At 36.3% G+C, this 19,611-nt stretch overlaps 1 protein-coding gene and 1 long non-coding RNA gene across 4 annotated transcripts; both read right to left on the bottom strand.

Annotated features, from left to right (window-relative positions):
- Nucleotides 1–5,170: 5,170 nt before the first annotated feature.
- Nucleotides 5,171–5,625, bottom strand: LOC104700971 (uncharacterized). The gene is made up of 2 exons (XR_753678.2): nt 5,484–5,625; nt 5,171–5,379 (listed from the first exon to the last, which is right to left on the bottom strand). It is a non-coding gene; the product is annotated as an uncharacterized LOC104700971 (long non-coding RNA).
- Nucleotides 5,626–6,405: 780 nt separating this feature from the next.
- LOC104700961 (homogentisate phytyltransferase 1, chloroplastic-like) lies at nt 6,406–11,111 on the bottom strand. 3 transcript variants are annotated; one of them, XM_010416581.3, is made up of 13 exons: nt 9,257–11,111; nt 8,980–9,030; nt 8,454–8,704; nt 8,277–8,360; nt 8,132–8,206; nt 7,952–8,035; nt 7,786–7,875; nt 7,599–7,700; nt 7,411–7,506; nt 7,232–7,303; nt 7,055–7,150; nt 6,857–6,961; nt 6,406–6,758 (listed from the first exon to the last, which is right to left on the bottom strand). In XM_010416581.3, the coding sequence occupies exons 1-13, from the start codon at nt 9,294–9,296 to the stop codon at nt 6,717–6,719; spliced, it is 1,188 nt and encodes a 395-aa protein (XP_010414883.1). In that variant the 5' UTR covers nt 9,297–11,111; the 3' UTR covers nt 6,406–6,716. The 3 variants fall into 3 exon arrangements, with proteins under 3 accessions (XP_010414883.1, XP_087317733.1, XP_087317735.1); XM_087461607.1 differs by having other exon boundaries at nt 7,064–7,150; nt 9,257–9,652; XM_087461609.1 differs by having other exon boundaries at nt 8,277–8,363; nt 8,456–8,704; nt 9,257–9,550.
- Between the last annotated feature and the right edge of the window lie 8,500 nt (nt 11,112–19,611).

The following is a 19,611-nucleotide window of genomic DNA, read 5'->3' as shown; positions in this document are numbered from 1 at the left end:
AGGGACCTGATTCAAATGATCTGAAAAGGGTGTTTGAAAAGCTATTTAACAAGACATGGTTCAAATTTGAAAGAGACTTGTTCAAACCTCTTTTGACTTCTATCAGATCAGAAACTTCAACATTCATCTTCACAGCTTGCATAGCGACTCATACTCTGAAAAAAAGATTAATGAAGACAAAGTTAATACTAAGTAATACTTAAATGCACAATTGAAAAGAGGATATAATGAATAGAACAACTTACCTTTCTCAAGACTATCCTGCAACTCAATCTCAGCAAGCATTTGTTGAGTTGTAATCACTCCTTTCTCATTCAACTGAATCTCACTCTTTAACCACTGCTCACTGCACATCAGAATCTCAATCATGTAGTGAGTCAAGCAACTCCTAAATGGGTCAAAAATCCTATTACTATTGCTAAAAGCTGATTCAAATGCAACAGAAGACACTTGCATAACAAGTACATCCTTTGCTATTGAGGCTAGAATAGGATACTTAGGACTATTGATCCTCCACCATCCCAAGACATCAAACTATATCCCAAGCTGGTTAGCCTTTGGAGTTTCCACTTTCTCCTTAAGATATAACTCCAACTCTGAACTTGCATCTTGAAAACCAATCTCATTAACCAACTCGTTGTACATAGTGTCCACCCTTTGATATTCGATATCATTGTCAAAATCCATTTTCCGATTCAGATCACCTTGAGACTCATGTCCACTTTGAGATGATGATGCAGTTTGCGACTAAGAGCTTGATCCAACTATTGTCGCATTATACTGGTTAAACAGATTTTCTAAAACCTCATTAACTACTTTAATAAGCTCCTTAGATTTTGAACTGTCTTTACTATAGAGTATATCAAAATAAAGACTCGCAAAATTCATTTTGTTCCTCAGATCAAAGACACTAGCTATGATCAGCATCTTATTTAGATTCTTTGATCCATCCCAGTACTTATTGAACTTATTTCTCATAGCCTCTGCCTTTAAGCTAAGCTTCAGATCAGAATTAGTGCTCAATGCCAATAGATTCCTCTCTATTGTTACAATTTCATTGTAACACTTGTAAGAGCTAACAGTCGATGATGCTGAAACTACCAAGGTAGAGTTATAGAAGATTACTAAAAACCTTACTAACCTTTCAATCTCATCCCAATTATCTTTACTTGGTGGCCCAATCCTTTTTTCCCTTCAACGGTTTCACAGAAATAATCATTATACAGCGTATCTTCAGCCTCCATTCTATCAAAAGCCAATCTGAACTTCAATGCTCTTGTTAACATCAGATAAGTGGAGTTCCATCTTGTTTTGCAGTCCAATGATAAACTCCATCTTGTCATCTTTCCTGGCTCAACTTTCTGCTCAAACGCTTCAAGCCTTTTACTAGAAGCTCTAACATATTGAACACCATTCCAAATAGCCTCCACATTATCCTTAAGGTCATGTAAACCATCTTTCGCAATTAAATTAATAATGTGAGCACAACAACGTAAATGCAGGAACTTACCACCTAACACCATTGCATCATTTCCTACTAAGCTGAATGCTTCCTTAAACTTCTTCATAGCATTAGTGTTGGCAGAGGCATTGTCAACAGTGATTGTGAAAATCTTCTTTATCCCCCATTCAGCCAAACAGTCAAGAAGAACAGAACTTATAGTTGACCCTGCATGGTCAGAGACATGCTTGAATCCAATTATCATCTTGCGTAGGCGCCAACTTGCATCAATAAAATGTGCTGTGATGACCATGTAGCTAGCTCCAGTCGTAGGTGAAACCCATATATTTGTTGTTAGAGAAACCCTTTGCTTAGTAGCACCAATAACCTCCATCATTTCTGCTTTCTTCTTCACGTAAGCCTCCACAACATCCCTAGTTGCAGTTCTCCGAGAGTGAGGTTTGTAGAGTTTAACCTTATTGCAGAAGGTTTTCCAAGCCAAACTTTTAATAAATGAAAGTGGCAATTCACCGAGAACCAACATCTCATTAGAAGCTTCTCTAAACACATCCTCTGTAACTCTGGCCAACTGCAAACCGCTATCATCACTCTGACTGAGAACATTTTGAGTCTCACTTCCGGTTTCCTTCCATGTCTTGTACTGCTTGCAGATACGGAGATGATTTGTCAGACAAGAAGTTCCATTTTGAGTCGCACAACCCATATTGAGAGTACAGTAATGACAATGACATCTATCTTTTTTCCCGGGGATTCTTGTGAAATGATCCCATACCCATGACCTTTGTACCCTAGCTACCTTCTTCTTCTTTTTCTGAACCTCAGGAGCTGAACCATCTGCATCTGCTTTATTTTTCCTTTTGGACCAAGTTTCATGATCAGCTTCGTGAGACTCTACTTCTTCTCCATCCTTTTCATTGTCATCATTTCCGAGTTGATGTGAGCAAGAATCCATCTGTAATAATGAAGACAAAGAGAGACACACATTAGACAACAATCTACAAGTTTACAACAAAGAAAATGAAGAAAAATAGAGACACACATTAGAGTATTAGACAACAATCTAGAAACGGAGCACACATTAGAGTTCTACATAGCACACTAGAAACTAGAAACGTACCAACAATACTCATAACAAAGAAAATAAACAGACCAAATGAGCTTGAAAGAGAGAAACAGAGCTAAGACAGTTAGACACATTTGCAGAGACAAAAGGAGCTTAGAGTCTTAGACAAAAAAATAATACCAAAACAGAACAGAGAAAGAACAGTTTCATAAATCATCATCAACATTCAACAACCTAAGATCAAATATTCTGTCTCTAGGTTTCATAAATCATCATTCAACAACCATAAACAGAGCTCATCTTAAGTCTTAACATTGAAACTTATAAACGAAGCTCAAAGAGAGAAAGAAAAACCGTAAACAGATCTCATCTTAAGTTTTTAACATTAAACGGCTTAGTTTCTGGGAAGAACATACATACCTGCAATTGATTCCTTGATGTGGCTGACAGAAGCGAAGGTAGGTCCCCTTGGGTTTCCAGCGTTGAGTCGGCAAAAGTTGGGGATTTGGGGGTTTATAAAGCAAAAAAACTAGGGTTGAGAGTTGAGACCAGCGTTGAGCCGGCAAAAGTTGTGTGTCGAGAAGTGAAAGTCGAGACAAAAGAGGTTTGTCAGAGGAAGGACACTCACACATAGTCACACAGTCTAAAGGAGAAGAAGGAGAAGGAAAATCGACTCGAGTCGAGACAAAACATTGTGTATCGGTGTATGACTGTATAATCTTTATCTTTAGGTGTGTTTCGGTTTGATGGATAACCGATCCGATCGGTTTTAACAGTGAAACTGAAACCGATCCAAATAGGTTTTTTTGGATCGGTCCGGATCGGTTTTATCGGATTCGGTTTAATTGCCCAGGGCTATATCTCATATAAACAAGGTAGTGTTCCATCTTCTTTAGGAAGCTGAAAAGGATCACAATTTACATCAGAAGTGCAAACCGAACACGAAGGGGTATCCACAGTTTGGTGTTTCACGCTTTGGGTTTACAGAAAACTGTAAAATGAAAAAAATGAAGAAAGACATAGAAGAAAATGATGATGATAAGAACTCAAAATCTCCAACATCAGACAACTGATTAAGTCCCAACTATGTATATGCTCATCATGAGAGCTGCAACAACAGCATGACAACAAAATCCAGTTGTTCAAACAGAGAGGCGAAAAATATGTATCTTTCGGATGCACTTTTTATCATAGAAAATATCCATATAACCCTTTTAATCTATACTAATAAAAAGTAGGAGTTATAAGCTCCTAAAGGCGTCCACATATGATTTTAAACCTCCAATTGTGATTAGACACTTCACTAATTAATATTTTTTTAAAATCTCCAGAATTTTCTATATTAAGAATTATTTTAAACAACCAATCAGGATTTGACATGACATTCATTAACATTTTTAAAATTTCCAGAATTTTTTTGAAAAAGGAAAATTTTAAATTTATAGAAATAAAAGAATGCACAATATCCCACATCGGCTAGAAAATTTTTAGACAATGGTTCAGAACCAGTATAAATAAGATTAATATGCTTCCAACAACGAATGAGCAGAAAATCTTGATTTATCAGCCGTCCAAGTTTAAAAGTATATTCGGTTTGATCCGGTTTTTTTATTTGATCAAATTAAAACTTTAAGTTTCAAAAAAATAAATTATAATATTTAAAAATTTTAAAAGTTTTAATATTATAAATATTGAAACTTTTAAAAGTTCTTAGCTTTTAAAAAGTTTTCAAAAATTATCATTTTTAAATTTTAAAAGTTCTTAGCTTTTAAAAGTTTTAAAATATTATAAATATTTATGTAAAACACAAATTATCTTATTTATCTACGTTTGTGCTTTTTATTTCTTATGAGCTGTAAAACATATTTTTGTGTATGATTTTATAGATAAGTTGATATTTTTTCATTAATTTTTTATTTTTTATCTTATTTTTCATTTCTATAAGAAAAGAAATGATTTTGTTCTTGGAGTTTGATGGATTAACAAGTTGTGTGGTAGTCTAAAAAAAAGGTTTTTTAGTGGAAGAAAGTGAATAAGTTGACGAGGATGAAGAAGAAAAAGATTATAGCGAAGAACCAGACGGTAAAAGTAATGATGACGATTACCACAAAATTTGACAATATAAATGAAAAGAAAGAATATGAAGAATAAAAAAACATTGAATAAAAAACACAAAAACATAGGTGGTAGCGATCAATTAAATATGAAAACGAGTTAAGTTCATAATGATAAAATTGTTTTGTTTCTCTGGTGATCAAAGAAATGGTTTAGGATAATTGAGGTCATCTGTTTAATTCGCCTCGTCTAGATGTCGAGTTAAATTCATGATTTTTTTTATCAGATTTGATTTTATAACACAACCGATTTTTATATTTCAAAGAATTGTGTATCTGAAATTTAAATTTTTCCTTAATACTAATTTAAATTTTTTATAAGATAATATTTTACTACCATCATCAATCATATATAGTTTTCATCTAAATATATCAAATATACCCACTCGTAGTATGGGTTCAAAACCTAGTATTTATAAATTTATTATGTAATCCTTTAAAATTCTTGTTTTGGTTTGTTTGATTATGTGTAAGTTATTCATTCGTTAGTCTTAAGTATTTCCGAAACTTCGGTATAGATTAACAAAGCTGTATGAAAATTCGTGACTTCGTTGAAGTAGCAAATACAAATATTTGGATAGATTATTACATTTTTATCACACAACAACATGTACCATCCACACATGTACCATATACTTGATCATTTATCTCTTTAACACAAAACTGGGTTCATCCATCCTCTCCTCCCATTTTACATGGAGCTGGTTGGTAGCATAGGAAACTTCCCTTTATTTCAAAACCTATTTTACAATAATCATTAAACAAATATAGATTAATAATAGAATAAAATATATCTATAAAAATAAACGAATATAATAGTGTGTATAATATAATAAACTCGTACCGGGAGTGTTATCATCACAATGAACTGAAGATGTGACAAAGAGAATAGTAAGAACAAATGCGAGCAATACATTCTTTGTGATAGCCATTTTTATGATATTTTTGTTGTTGTTGTTGTTGTTGTTGTTGTCCTTGTTGGTGTTGTTGTTTTACATTGGATGTGTTTATATATAGTAACACAAATAAAACGTAAGAGGTATTTTTTTTCTAGTCAAATGTAAAATAATCGATCTATTTTATATATATAGTAACACAAATAAATGTAATTAAGAGGTAATTTTTTTCTGGTCAAATGTGAACGATAAAAGAATCGAACTATTTTAAACCAAAAAAGTGACAGATTTATTTCTTCAGGTTGCGGTCAAAAGAAAATAAAAATGGAGATTTGTTTTCTTTTGTAAAATGATTTAAGTTAATAACAAATCTAAACTATCTGTCTCTCACATTTCCATTTGTTTAGGAAGCTTATAGGAACACAATTTACATCCAGGAGATTTGACTTTGTTGCAGTTAATTAAAATACAGCAAAATAAACCACTTGTCCTTCAAATTTAGTATGAACGCCATTCCCATTATACGTTACCAAACTGCGTTTCAAAATTGACTTGATGAGTTATGTCAACAAAGTAATTTGGTTCCCTCACCTGAGTCTTAGTGCAATATTGTTCCTAAGGAGATCTTACTAGGCTGCTAAGAGAAGAAAGCTCGGTACAAGCCATCAGCATGAACCACCTTGTTGTTATATATATCTTCTCAAGAAAAATTTGTTACGTGGCTTAACATCATCATTAGTATCTTGGTTAAACTGGATTACCATTGAAGCATTTGGTAATCTTCTTGTTCGTTCAGATGGTCCACAAAATTTAGTTTGAGATTGGTTAATGTCAATGGCAAGAGCTTAAAAGCAAAGTAGCACCGCCAAGTTACACAAACACAACAAAGCTAGTCTCTTCATAGTTCATAAGCAAACAAGCCTTACTTCTTGAGACACAAGAATGGAATCCCTTTTATAGTAAGCCCACAGAAATTATTATTTTCTTATGTGAAACACTTTGCAAGACTGTTAATGTTTCAGAATAAAGTACCCTAATCTCTACCAAAACATAGTGACTTTGCAAGTCAGTGGGGATGCTGCTGCTTATGTGCTGGCCCAAAATGCGGTAAACACATTGATGAACTTGTCTGAATAAAATTAGAAGCATAGTGATGGCTTCTTCTTCTTCTTCTTATAATGTCACTTTAAAAAAGGTAGCAGCAAGTACTCTGCATAAAAGAGCTGATGCAGGAATGGAGAATTTATCAGTAAGTTTCATCTACAGACTCCAAATTGGAGAGAAGAAAAAGGCTGTTAGACTCTTTATAAACCAATCTAACCTTCCAAATGAACATATAACATGAAGTTATTTCAGTTTTGCTACTTAGATCAACAGACTTAGCTCGAGTCCACAAAGTTGTTGCAAGTATAACGTGACCCACAACCTATAAAAGAGCAACAGAACGGAACAAAAATGAAACCTTCATCACTCAAACGATCAATAAGCACGTTTTTGATGGGTAAAGAAAGATTGGTACTGAGATGACTTTGCTCCAAATGAAAGGAGACGTGGCTCCAACCAGAATCGCAACAGTGTAAGCCATTTGAAGTAGTGAAACACATGTCCAAAACACCTGAATTTTGCAAGAAAACAAAAACGTTATGCTGTCTGCAATCTTAAATTTACTAAAGCTTCTTTAGTTTCGATATTATACCTTCTCCTGACCCAGAGTTACAGAGAATGAACGAATTCCGAAGATTTTATCCCCCTCAATGTCAGGTATATCCTGCATAAAACCAATATAGAAACCATCTCATGCATGCATCCATAACATTAGTAGAATGCTTTACTTTTGAAGTATAGACATAATAAACTTTCTCCATCTTTGTTTACCTTAAACAACGCAATAACAACAGAGAAAAAGCTCATAAACGCAGTAGCGAAAATAAGAGGCCTTGTGAACAAGATTGGTCTTCCAAACACATGGGTCTGCAACAAAGTTTTCACAGATTTTAGTAACATAAAAAAATCTGATTCTGATGGAGAACATCAAAACATAAAGAAACTGGTCTAGCTAGCACCTGAATATGTAGAAAAAAGGCGATTTGAACAATAATAGCTCGGACAGCGAGGATACACATTGCTGCAACCAACGCAAATCTTTTCCACCTTAAAAGTGGCAACTGTATAGCAGTAGGAGGACAGTGTCACTAAAACCTCATTGAGCCATTAAATCCTAATGGTGAATAACTGAATAAACTTGCTTACATTGATAGAATATGCAGTACCGAGCATGAAACTCACGAAAAGAGCCCAGAACAATGGCCATGAACCAACAATCCACCCCAGCCAGAAACTCTATAAAGCAAACCAAATTACTTCTTGTGTATAGAGACTTCCAAAAGTTAGAACTTTGTAAAAATGAGCATCATACCATGATGGAGAAGGAAGCTACTATCGCAATGCCGGTTTTAACAGAATATTCCCCTGATGCCACTGGAAGATAAGGTTTGTTAACCTGCAAAAACCAACACAGAGTAAGATTTAAGCACTAGCTACAATTCCTCTCAACAGTCTCGAATTCATATCAAGAACACACACATGTTCATTTTACCTTGTCTATTTCAACATCAGACAACTGATTAAGCCCAACTATGTAAATGTTCATCATGAGAGCTGCAACAACAGCCTGACAACAAACCCCAATTGTTAATACAGAGAAATGAAAAAAACAAGGTATCTTCTCGATTAGTCATTACCTCCAAGATGCCAGTGAAAAGTAACGGAGATATGTCAGAAACCTTCTCTACTGCTAAGAAAGATACAGATAAAATGCTCAGCACCTGCAAATCCAATCACAGAGAGCTTAATGTTATCTACTTGTAAGATTGTTGTGGTTATAATTAAAGAAACACATTTCTTAAGAGAAACTTAACTGTGCCGATAACAGTATGAGGCCTAGAAAACCTGTAAAACGCATCTAACGAGTCTCTAAAAGATTTCGGTTTGCTATTCGGCTCGAAAGCCTCGGGCTGACTCGCAGTAGCATTCACACGAAATCTCGACTTATGTTTCGGATACAGCAGCCACAATGAAGAAGATTCTTGACCATCAAGCCTAACAAGATTGTTCCTAAACTTCGGTTTTGCAAGAACTTTACATGAATTACTACGCAGAACTCGAATTTCTGCAAAAAATTTGGGTAGAGGTAAGTGTAAAAAGCTAAACAACAAACCAAAGAACTTAACTAAAGCCAACACAATAATGTACATAGTTTTGTTCCTTCAATTGTGAGATTCTCTCATCAGCAAAAACCAAAGAAGAACCTAAACTTAATACCAACACAATGTGGATCGAATACAATAAGCAAATACAACCAGATTCCGTAATTCAATTGCTTAGAACAGTGAGAATTAAGTTACAAGTTACCAAAAAACCCCATAAAAACCCTACAAAACGCACCTGATAAAGATTGGAGCTTTAGATTCTGCTTCCTCCAGCCAAATCCACCAGCTGATGATAATAAGTTTGCATGCATGAGAAAACAAAGATTCAAAAGTCAAGCCCAGAAATTAAGTTTCTCCACCACATAAAAAAGAAAACTTTGTCACCGACCTACTTCGATCTATTAAACAATTCATAAAAAACTCAAAAACTTTTTGTGTAGTAGTACTCTCTCAATCACAAAACAGAACATAGTAAAGAACGAAATGGGAGAAAAGATCCAGACGAGAGTTACCAGCGGAAACAAGAGAAGAACTAGAGAGCAGAGACTCCATCAAAGCAAGCCTTTTTACTTTACTTTAAAAGTACAATTATATATTTATATATATCCCAGGAGAAAAAGGACAAATATATATCAAAATCAAAGACAAAGAAATGATTTTTTTGAGAATCAAACAAGACAAAGAAACGATTTTTTTAGAACAGAGAGCAAAAGAGAAAGGTTTCAGCATGAGAGAGCTTTGGAAATGTGTGGGTCGAGGATGATTTTGATTAATTGCTGTCATTATTGTTCTTTTGATGTGTGTGTGTGTGTGTGTGTGTGTGTGTGTGTGTGTGTGTGTTTTAATCATTTTTTAAGTAGGTTTGAAATTTTATTTTAACCTATTTTGGGAATGTACTTGGAAGAACTATTTAAGACTATAACAAAAAAAATAAATAAATAACTATTTAAGACTCTTGTAGTATTCAGAACTTCAAAAGTTAGAAAAATATCCTATAGATTAAAGCAAAAAAATGTGGTGTAGGTTTGCCAAATTTGTTCTAAGTAAAATAAAAAATCTGACGGTGCGAGGGACAACAATATCACGTGTTGTGTCCTTTAGTTTTGTCACCAAACAAAAGTATTAGTGCTTGAAATTAAAAATAGTGAAACTTATGGGGCAAAAGAAAATATATGTTTCCTGTGTTTTGGACATGGGATTCATAGGCCTGGACATTTGGATGTTCGGGTCGGGTTTAGGTTTGGGTAATTCGGGTTTAGGTATTTCGGGTTTACTGATATAGGATCTGAACAAGTGTTGATATAATTTCGGGTCGGGTTCAGGTTTGGTTCCTTTTGGATTCGGGTAAGTTAGGTATTGACTTTCAGAACTTGAAATGTAGCCAAAATAAATTCGGTTATGGGTAGCACCTACTCGTACATATCCAAAGTACCCACAAAATTAACAGCTATGAACAAAACAAAGAAGAAAGATCCAAACAAATCAAGAAAAAAATATTATATGAAACGAATAAAAGAACTTTCACAAACCAAAAAATTTGTTTCTCTTAAAAGATATATATCTCAAAGAAATTGATATATCATGGTTTTTGTGGTTTTTAACCATAGTATAAGTGTGCTTTTTGAGTCTTTTGATTTGTTTTCTAGGTTATTTTTGAGTCTTTATAGGTTTAGGTACTCATTGACACGGATGGAATACAAAAGAGCTAAAAAGGATGATTTGGAGCATAAGCAAAGCATTAAGGCTGATCAACGAAGGTGGGAGTCGAGTTCAAGAGTATGCATCGACCGATGCAACCCAAAGCATCGATCGATGCAGACCCTAAAAGCCGAATCGGAAGTTTTTTCCACAACCTTTAGAAGATTTACAAAATTTGCCCAAGTTTCCTTTATTTGCAATTAAGCCTAAGACGTGTTTTATAGTATTTATAGGATTTTTATGGTCATTGTTTAGACCTAAGTTATTTTCTAGCAATTTTTCTGCCACCTTTTGAGAGAGATCTTAAGAGCTTTTTGAGAGAGACAAGCCAAGACCCTGTTGAGAGAAGCTTTCTAAACTCTTTGTTTTCTCTTTTGGTTTATTATATGATATCTATTTTATTCATGGTTTTTGTTTTAATAATCATGTCTGAGTAGATCTCTAGTTGGGTTCATGGTTTTCATAGGGTTTTTATGATCTATTAGATCTGCTGATTTATTAGGATTCTTATTCTTATGTGATTTTCATCTTAGGTTGTTCTTCATATTAATTTTTGATTGATCACCTAGAATTAATACCTAGGAAAATAAATTGATATGAGAGTATAATTGATTTTCCTTATTAAACTTTTTGATGAACAAAATTATTTCTTGCAAAGAGATTTGATTTAATAATTTTGTGAACAATCTAAACTGATTTTTAAAGCTGATTTTTAACCTAGAATTTTGCAAAGAGATTTGGATTTTCTGGTTTTAAATTTAGAAAATATTTGCAGTGAGAATTGATTTAATTTTACAATTGTGTTTAGAGTTCTAGATCTGATCTTAATTGATTGAATCCTAATTTATTAATTGATTTAATATTCCATAAATTCCTGAGAATTTTCCTAGACCTAGCATTTTTAATTCCTAATTTTAAACACATCCTAATTCTGTTTTTGCATTGTTTTTAAATTAATATTTTGATTTAGCATAATTAAAAGATTAATAAGTCTATTGTGTGATCTAGAGTCTATGTGGATTCGACCCCTAGAGAATTACAACTGCAAGGCTGTTGGTACCATTAGGGTATTACAGTTTGAGCTTATCGAATTTTGGCGCCGTTGTCGGGGACTCTTTTGATTCCCCATTAGATTATAGTCTTTGATATTGTCTAGATTTTTATTTTTCTGTTTTACTCACACGCTTTTATTTCCTTTCTCTTGTGTGTTTCAGGTATATGCCTAAGCCCAATACCAGGAAAAATCAAATAGGTCCTACATTGAATATTACAAACCAAGAGTTAGGAAAACTAGAGCGTGATAACAAGAAAGCAGCCAAGTCAGCAAAGATGGTCAACCCAATCATATCGAGACCAGATGAGGCTGGAATTTTGAGGGATCAAGAGGGTCATGTGTGCAACGAACAAGGCCAAAAACTTGATGCTGAAGGACGGCTTATTCAGGAAAAACTCGTCGAGGTGGATGAGAATGCAGGTTACATCGACCGACGCAATGATGGAATCGATCGACATAACCAAGAACGCATCGATCGACGTAACCTTGGCATCGATCAACGCAATGCCAGAAACGGTGCGAATGGTGCGGATTTGGATGGTAATAACCAGCAGATTCTTCAGGGCAGACGGGACAACAATGGAGAGCTTGTCAAGACTCTTGCGGACTTCAACAGACCAGATTTATCCTATGAGAACCGCTCTGCAATTGTCCCTCCTCCATTCCCAAGGAATGATTTTGAGCAGAAGCCTGTCTATTTTGCTCTTGTTGGACAAAGACCATTCCAGAACCTGCCACATGAGAAGCCTCTAGACCATATTGAGCACTTTGAGGATATAGTCACAAGCATCAAAGCTAATGGAGTCACAGAGTACTATCTTTACTGCAAGCTCTTCCCCTACTCTCTTGCTGGGGAAGCTTCTCATTGGCTAAGGCAACTCAAGCCAGAATCTCTGAAGAACTGGAATGACATCAAAGTGGCATTCTTGAACTATTTCTATGATGATGCGATGTCTGATGAGTTGAGGATTAAGCTCTCCACCGTTAGACAAGGACCTGCTGAATCTTACAAAATTGCTTGGGTGAGGTTCAAAGCATACCAGAGAGACTGTCCCCATCATGGGTTCTCAGAGGTGCAGTTGAATAGTATCTTCTTCAGTGGTATTGATTGAAGGTATCAGATGGCTTTGGATGCTGCTAGTGATGGGAACTTCAAGACAAGGTATCCAGATGAAGCTGAACAGTTGATTGAAAGGCTAGCATCAAGCAACAGTACCAAGAATGCAGACTTAGAACGGAAAAGAGCACATGAAGGGTATGATTCAAATCAGTTTGCTATAGTGAATGCCAAGTTGGATACAGTGCATAACCTTCTTGTTGGGAAGAAATCAGTCCATTTTGCTGAAGATGTTGAGGTTTTTGAGCCAGAGCCACATAATGTAGAAGAAGATGTCAACTTTGTGTATGGGAATCAAGGCCAAAAGTTTGGAAATCAGCAAGGCAACAAGTCTTTCAGTGGAAACAACCATCGCAATAACTATCAGTCTAGTTCTACAGGCTACATTCCTAAACAAGATTATCAGAAGCAGCAGCAGAGCAGTGGTTACACCAGGACCTATGGCAACTCCTCTTACCAATCTTCTCCTCCTAAGACAACTGAAAGTAGGATGGAGGCAATGCTTGAGCAGATCCTTCAAGGGCAGGAACAATTGACAGTAACATTTAATGGGAAGATTGACAATGTCTATACTAAGCTTACTGGAAAAATTGATTCATTGAATGTTCAAGTTAAGAAGCTGGAGAGCCAAGTTGCACAAACCGCTAGAGCTGTGAAAAGGCAAGAAGGATTCTTACCAGGAAGAACTAAATCCAATCCTAAGCACTCATGCAATGTTGTGACCTTAAGGAATGGTAAGCAATTACAGTCTGAAGCTGAGAAGAAGCAGAGAGCCAAAGAATTGCAGGAACTGATCGATGAGGATGATGAGCTTGACGATCCGGAACCAGCATCCACCGATGCATCTACAAAGCATCGATCGACGCAACCCTCAGTGTTCGAAGAAGAATCGAATTTGCAAGAGAGAATCGATCGACGCAACACAAGCATCGACCAATGCAATCTGCAGACCGAGACGGAAGTTACGAAAGCTCTGATTCCAGTTGCTGAAAGGGTATACATGCCTAAAGTTCCTTTTCCCAAGAACCCAAGGAAGTCTAAACAGGAGCTTGATGATGCTAAGTGTAAAGCTATGATGGATAAACTTATTATAGAGTTGTCATTAATTGATGCAGTTAGGACTTCTCCAATGCTTAGGAGATATGTCAAGAGGATGGTAACCAAGGATTTGAATGCTGAGCAAGGAGTAATGATGATTTCAGCCCAAGTCAGTGTCATCATTCAGAACAAGATCCCAGAAAAGCTACCTGATCCATGTAGTTTTGTTCTTGATTGTACAATCTTTAGTGAAAGGTTTGCTAGATCTTTGTGTGATCTTGGTTCTAGTGTCAATTTAATACCTAGATCAGTAGCACTCAGCTTTGGGATGACAAATTTCCAACCCACCAAGATTACTCTTATACTTGCTGACCGATCAGTTCGCATTCCTGATGGTATTATTGAAAATGTTCCAATTAAGATTGGTAACTGTTTGATACCTACTGATTTTGTGGTCTTGAAGTATGAAGAAGAGCCGAAGGATCCTTTAATCTTGGGAAGATCATTCTTAGCTACTGATGGGGCTATTATTGATGTCAAGAGAGGACAGATTGGTCTTAATGTTGGAGATTTGCAGATGCGCTTTGACATGGATAAGCTGGTTAAGAGGCCAACAATAGATGGTCAGACTTTTTATGTGGATACATTGTCTAATCTTGCTGAAGAGGTTTTCAAGGAGCTGCATCCTGAGGATCCTCTAGAGAGAGCATTGGTTGCTTCTACTGAAGAAGCTGAGCATTTAGATGATATTGTTGCTGGGTATATCAAACTACTTGATGCTAATGAACAAGTGAAGAAGCTGGTTGCTCAAGAGGAATTGGTTGGTACTTCTTCACAAGCTGAGAAATTATCAGATTGGAGCCTTGAGAAAGCTCCAAAGCTTGATCTCAAGCCACTTCCTGCGGGGCTAAGGTATGCATTTCTAGGTGAAAATTCTTCTTATCCTGCTATTGTTAATGCTTCCTTGAACAATGCAGAGCTCACTTTACTGCTAAGCAAGCTGCGCAAGACTCTTGGCTATTCTCTTGATGATATTGCACGGATCTCCAGACTTGTGCATGCATATGATTCATCTTGAGGAAGGAGCTAAGACATCTATTGAGCATCAGAGGAGGCTAAATCCAAATTTGCAAGATGTTGTCAAGAAAGAGATCATGAAATTGCTGAATGTCGGGATTATCTACCCAATTTCTGATACCAAATAGGTTAGTCCAGTTCATGTTGTTCCTAAGAAGGGTAGAGTTACAGTGGTGAAGAATGACAAAAATGAGCTGATTCCGACACGGACAATCACCGGACACCGGATGTGCATTGATTACAGAAAGCTGAATGCCGCGACACAGAAAGATCACTTCCCGCTACCCTTCATTGATCAGATGCTTGAGAGGTTAGCTAACCATCCATACTACTGCTTTTTGGATGGTTACTCCGGGTTTTTCCATATTCCGATTCACCCTGATGACCAGGAGAAGACGACTTTCACTTGTCCATATGGTACTTTTGCATACCGCATAATGCATTTTGGTATTTGTAATGCTCCTGCGACATTTCAGAGATGTATGATGTCCATATTTACAGACATGATTGAAGATTACATGAAGGTTTTCATGGATGATTTTTCTGTTTATTGGTTTTCATTCAAGAGCTGTTTGGATAATCTCTGCAAAGTATTAGCAAGATGTGAAGAGAAGCACTTAGTTCTTAATTGGGAGAAGTGCCATTTTATGGTTAGAGATGGTATAGTGCTTGGTCACAGGGTTTCAGAAGCTGGTATTGAAGTTGACCGCGCTAAGATAGAAGTGATGACAGGTCTTCAACCACCAGATAGTGTGAAGTTGGTAAGAAGTTTTCTTGGACATGCAGAATTCTATAGACGTTTCATCAAGGATTTCAGTAAGATATCTAGACCACTTCCAGCTCCTAATGCACCTCTTCAAGCCACATGTCACGATCCATGGCCAAGAAGAGAAGGACACTAGATTCCACCACAGCATGTTTGGGCTGGGAGTCCAACTGAAGAAGTTAAGAAGCTTGACTACATCAACCGACCGCTACTTGATACTTGGGGAGAGTATGAGACTCTGTTTTACAATGCTTGACTGAAGGTTGAGATCAAGCCAACTCGATTTTTTGATCATGTTACTATCCAGCGGCTTGGGATTCATGATAAGGTACTGAGACTTTTGGAGAAGATAGGACTTGGGACTATGTGCACTCACTACTATGATTGTTTTCCAGAGCTGGTCCGACAGTTCATGGCTTCAGTCCGCCTTCTTTTCCATAACGAGTAGATCCCGAAAGCTAGTGAAGGAAGGCTGTCTTTCTTCATTAGAGGAGTTCGGTATGAGATTTCTTTACCTGATCTTTGTGACATTTACGGTTTTAGCAGAGAGCTAGAGGGAGTTTCACTTCCAGGAGAGTTTGTAGATGTCTCGCATCTCTGGTCTTATTTTGGTACTGGCGACTATGATTCTTGATGTTCCACTATGACCGATGTGAGGCATCCAGTGATTAGGTACATTTTTAGGGCCATATCCACCATTATTTTGTGTAAGATGGAGCCTGGGAAGATGAGAGTGACTGAGTTGGAAATGATGGCATATGGGATTTATGATTTGATTGCTGAGGATGATAGTTGGATTGACCTTGAGAGGGTTAACTATGGTGCAGTGTTTGCTTCTCACTTGATCTCTCTGAAGGTCAAGGCTTTTGGGCGTGGGAAGACAAAGTACGTTGGGAGTCTGCTTACTCCTATTTTTCAGTGACTGCGTATTTCTATTGAGACTCCATTTGTACGGAGAGGAGCGTTGTTGATGAGGAGCATTTGAGGAACTCCACTTGGATGAAGAAGGGGATGCTATGGAGCTCTTATGATTCTACTGGTAGTCATCTGATCAGATTGCCACGACCTGGCCTCACCACTATTGGAGAGGATGTAGAGCAGTTGCGTTTTCTTCCTGCTGCCACTGATTTTGCTTCGCCACCGCCTTCCCGTCGTCAACGCACTGCTGCATCTGCTGTTCCTGCTGTGGACTTAGAAGGTCCTAACCCTGTTGGGGGTTTTGAGGTTGGTTCTTCTTCTGGCACTACAGCATTTGAGTTCCCAGAGCCACCAGAGCCTTCTGCTACTATGAGTCAGGGAGCTTACCAGGAGTTCCAGACCTCCACCATGCGTGCCATCTGGAACGTGATTGCTCGATTGTCTCGATGTGGCTGCCTTCGTCCTACTAGGCGTAGATCACGTTCTCCTCCCCTTGGTGGAGCGAGCGGTAGTGATGAAGATCTTGCTGATGGTGATGCTGATCCTGAGGATTGATCCTACTTCTGTTTACGGTTTCTTTTATCCTTTTTCTCTTTCACTTTCAGTCATTTTTATTTTTCCTTGAGTCAGTTTGTCATTTGTTTTAGATTGAACTTGTATTGCATTATGAACCATTATCTATCATGTTGCATTTAATGTTGTGTTTCAGTGATTCTTAACAGAGCTGACATCCATGCGAGAAACTCAACTAACGTGCGACTAACAGGATTCAACGTCGGACTCTCGGTTGATTTAGTTGTGCATCAATTGATGCAAGATCAGCATCGGTCGACACAAAGGCTAACAGTTGGTAACACGAATCTGGTTCATTAGTTCACTACTTTTTCAATTTGGTTTTTTCTTTCTTAGTCAATCTTAGGCTTGATAACGCTGGGGACAGTGTTGTTTAAGTCTGGGGGAGACTAGTTACTAACTAACTACTTTTTCTTTCTTGTGTCAGTTGTGTCTGTCAAAACCATATTTTTGAGTCAAATTTTTCTTTTTGGAATTATGATCTCTAACTAATGGTTTCTGTTCTTTGGCTAACATTCTTATGAATCTTGATTATGCTTGATCTCAGAACTGAAGTTTGGAAAAGCTATGAGTTGTATCAACAATCCCGAAAGCCCTTATCCAAAGGATGTCTGGTTAAACTAACGTTGTCTCAAATTTTATCAGGATTTTAACTGGACTTAATCTCTTACTTTGGGGTTGGAAATCAGTGGACTGGACTTCTTCTTCGGGCCATACAAGACACTGCAATTTTCAAAGTATGTCTCCCCTCTCTCTTCCCTTCAGTATTAAAAAAGAAATCAGAGAAAGAAAAAAAAAAGAAGAGAGGAAAATAAAAGATGAGATGATTTTGATCAGTTTAGATTACTTGTGACCTCATATTCCATTCTTGAGTCAAATAATCACACAAAGCTTGGAAGCAAGGGGTAGGTAAATTACCGATGACCCCAATATTCGCTTACATCTTAGATTAGAAAAAAAAAAGGTAGAAAATCAACTTCATAGAAGTGAGAAAAGGGAGAGGAAAGGAGATGAATGGAGAATGTCTTGGCCTGAAGAGAGTCCATATGCCACTGATCAATACACCAAGGTAAGAACTCACATGTATTTGCTTTAATTTATGTAATAAGATGACAATGGTGAGACTAGAGATTCCAGAGGATTGTGGGATTTGAGTAAGGAATGTTGATGCTTTTCAATTGACAAAGTATATGAAGTAAGTTCTTGAGATTCAAGGCGATGAAGAGTGTGAAGATCAGTTATCTGCAGTTGAGTGAGTTCCTATGTTTTCAAACCTCTTTCACAGGTCTAAGTTTCTGTTTTGCTTGAGGGCAAGCAAAGGCTAAGTCTGGAGGAGTTGATATATCATGGTTTTTGTGGTTTGTAACCATGGTATAAGTGTGCTTTTTGAGTCTTTTGATTTGTTTTCTAGGTTATTTTTGAGTCTTTATAGGTTTAGGTACTTATTGGCACGGATGGAACACAAAGGAGCTAAAAAGGATGATTTGGAGCATAATCAAAGCATTAAGGCTGATCAACGAAGGTGGGAGTCGAGTTCAAGAGTATGCATTGACCGATGCAACCCAAAGCATCGATCGATGCAGTCCCTAAAAGCCGAATCGGAAGTTTTTTCCACAAGCTTTAGAAGATTTACAAAATTTGCCCAAGTTTCCTTTATTTGCAATTAAGCCTAAGACGTGTTTTATAGTATTTATAGGATTTTTATGGTCATTGTTTAGACCTAAGTTATTTTCTAGCAATTTTTCTGCCACCTTTTGAGAGAGACCTTAAGAGCTTTTTGAGAGAGACAAGCCAAGACCCTGTTGAGAGAAGCTTTCTAAACTCTTTGTTTCTCTTTTGGTTTATTATATGATATCTATTTTATTCATGGTTTTTGTTTCAATAATCATGTTTGAGTATATCTCTAGTTTGGTTCAGGGTTTTCATAGGGGTTTTATGATCTATTAGATCTACTGATTTATTAGGATTATTATTCTTCTGTGATCTTCATCTTAGGTTGTTTTTCATATTAATTTTTGATTGATCACCTAGAATTAATACCTAGGAAAATAAATTGATATGAGAGTATAATTGATTTTCATGATTAAACCTTTTGATGGACAAAATTATTTCTTGCAAAGAGATTTGATTTAATAATTTTGTGAACAATCTAAACTGATTTTTAAAGCTGATTTTTAACCTAGATTTTGCAAAGAGATTTGGATTTTCTGGTTTTAAATTTAGAAAATATTTGCAGTGAGAACTGATTTATTTTACAATTGTGTTTAGAGTTCTAGATCTGATCTTAATTGATTGAATCCTAATTTATTAATTGATTTAATATTCCATAAATTCCTGAGAATTTCCCTAGACATAGAGTTTTTAATTCCTGATTTTACAACACATCCTAATTCTGTTTTTGCATTGTTTCTAAATTAATATTTTGATTTAGCATAATTAAAAGATTAATAATTCTATTGTGTGATCTAGAGTGTCTGTGGATTCGACCCCTAGAGTATTACAACTGCAAGGCTGTTAGTACCATTAGGGTATTACAATTTGAGCTTATCAGAAATAAAAATCAAAACAATAATACAATAAAGCTAAGAAATATAAAACTAAAAATCATAAATTTTTTGTAGTTTCT

This window comes from Camelina sativa, chromosome 1 (genome assembly GCF_030686135.1).
Source record: "Camelina sativa cultivar CO46 ecotype springtype chromosome 1, ASM3068613v1".
NCBI lineage: Eukaryota > Viridiplantae > Streptophyta > Magnoliopsida > Brassicales > Brassicaceae > Camelina > Camelina sativa.
The sequence above is the reverse complement of the archived record's forward strand: the minus strand, read 5'-3'. Positions and strand labels throughout refer to the sequence as shown.

Coding starts and splice junctions, on each gene's coding strand:
- LOC104700961 (XM_010416581.3), bottom strand. CDS start 9,296: ATGGAGTCTCTGCTCTCTAGTTCTTCTCTTGTTTCCGCTG. Junction 9,031..9,256: donor TTCTTCTCTTGTTTCCGCTG/GTAACTCTCGTC, acceptor TATTATCATCAG/CTGGTGGATTTGGCTGGAGG. Junction 7,507..7,598: donor CCTTTTTTCTACATATTCAG/GTGCTAGCTAGA, acceptor ACTTTGTTGCAG/ACCCATGTGTTTGGAAGACC.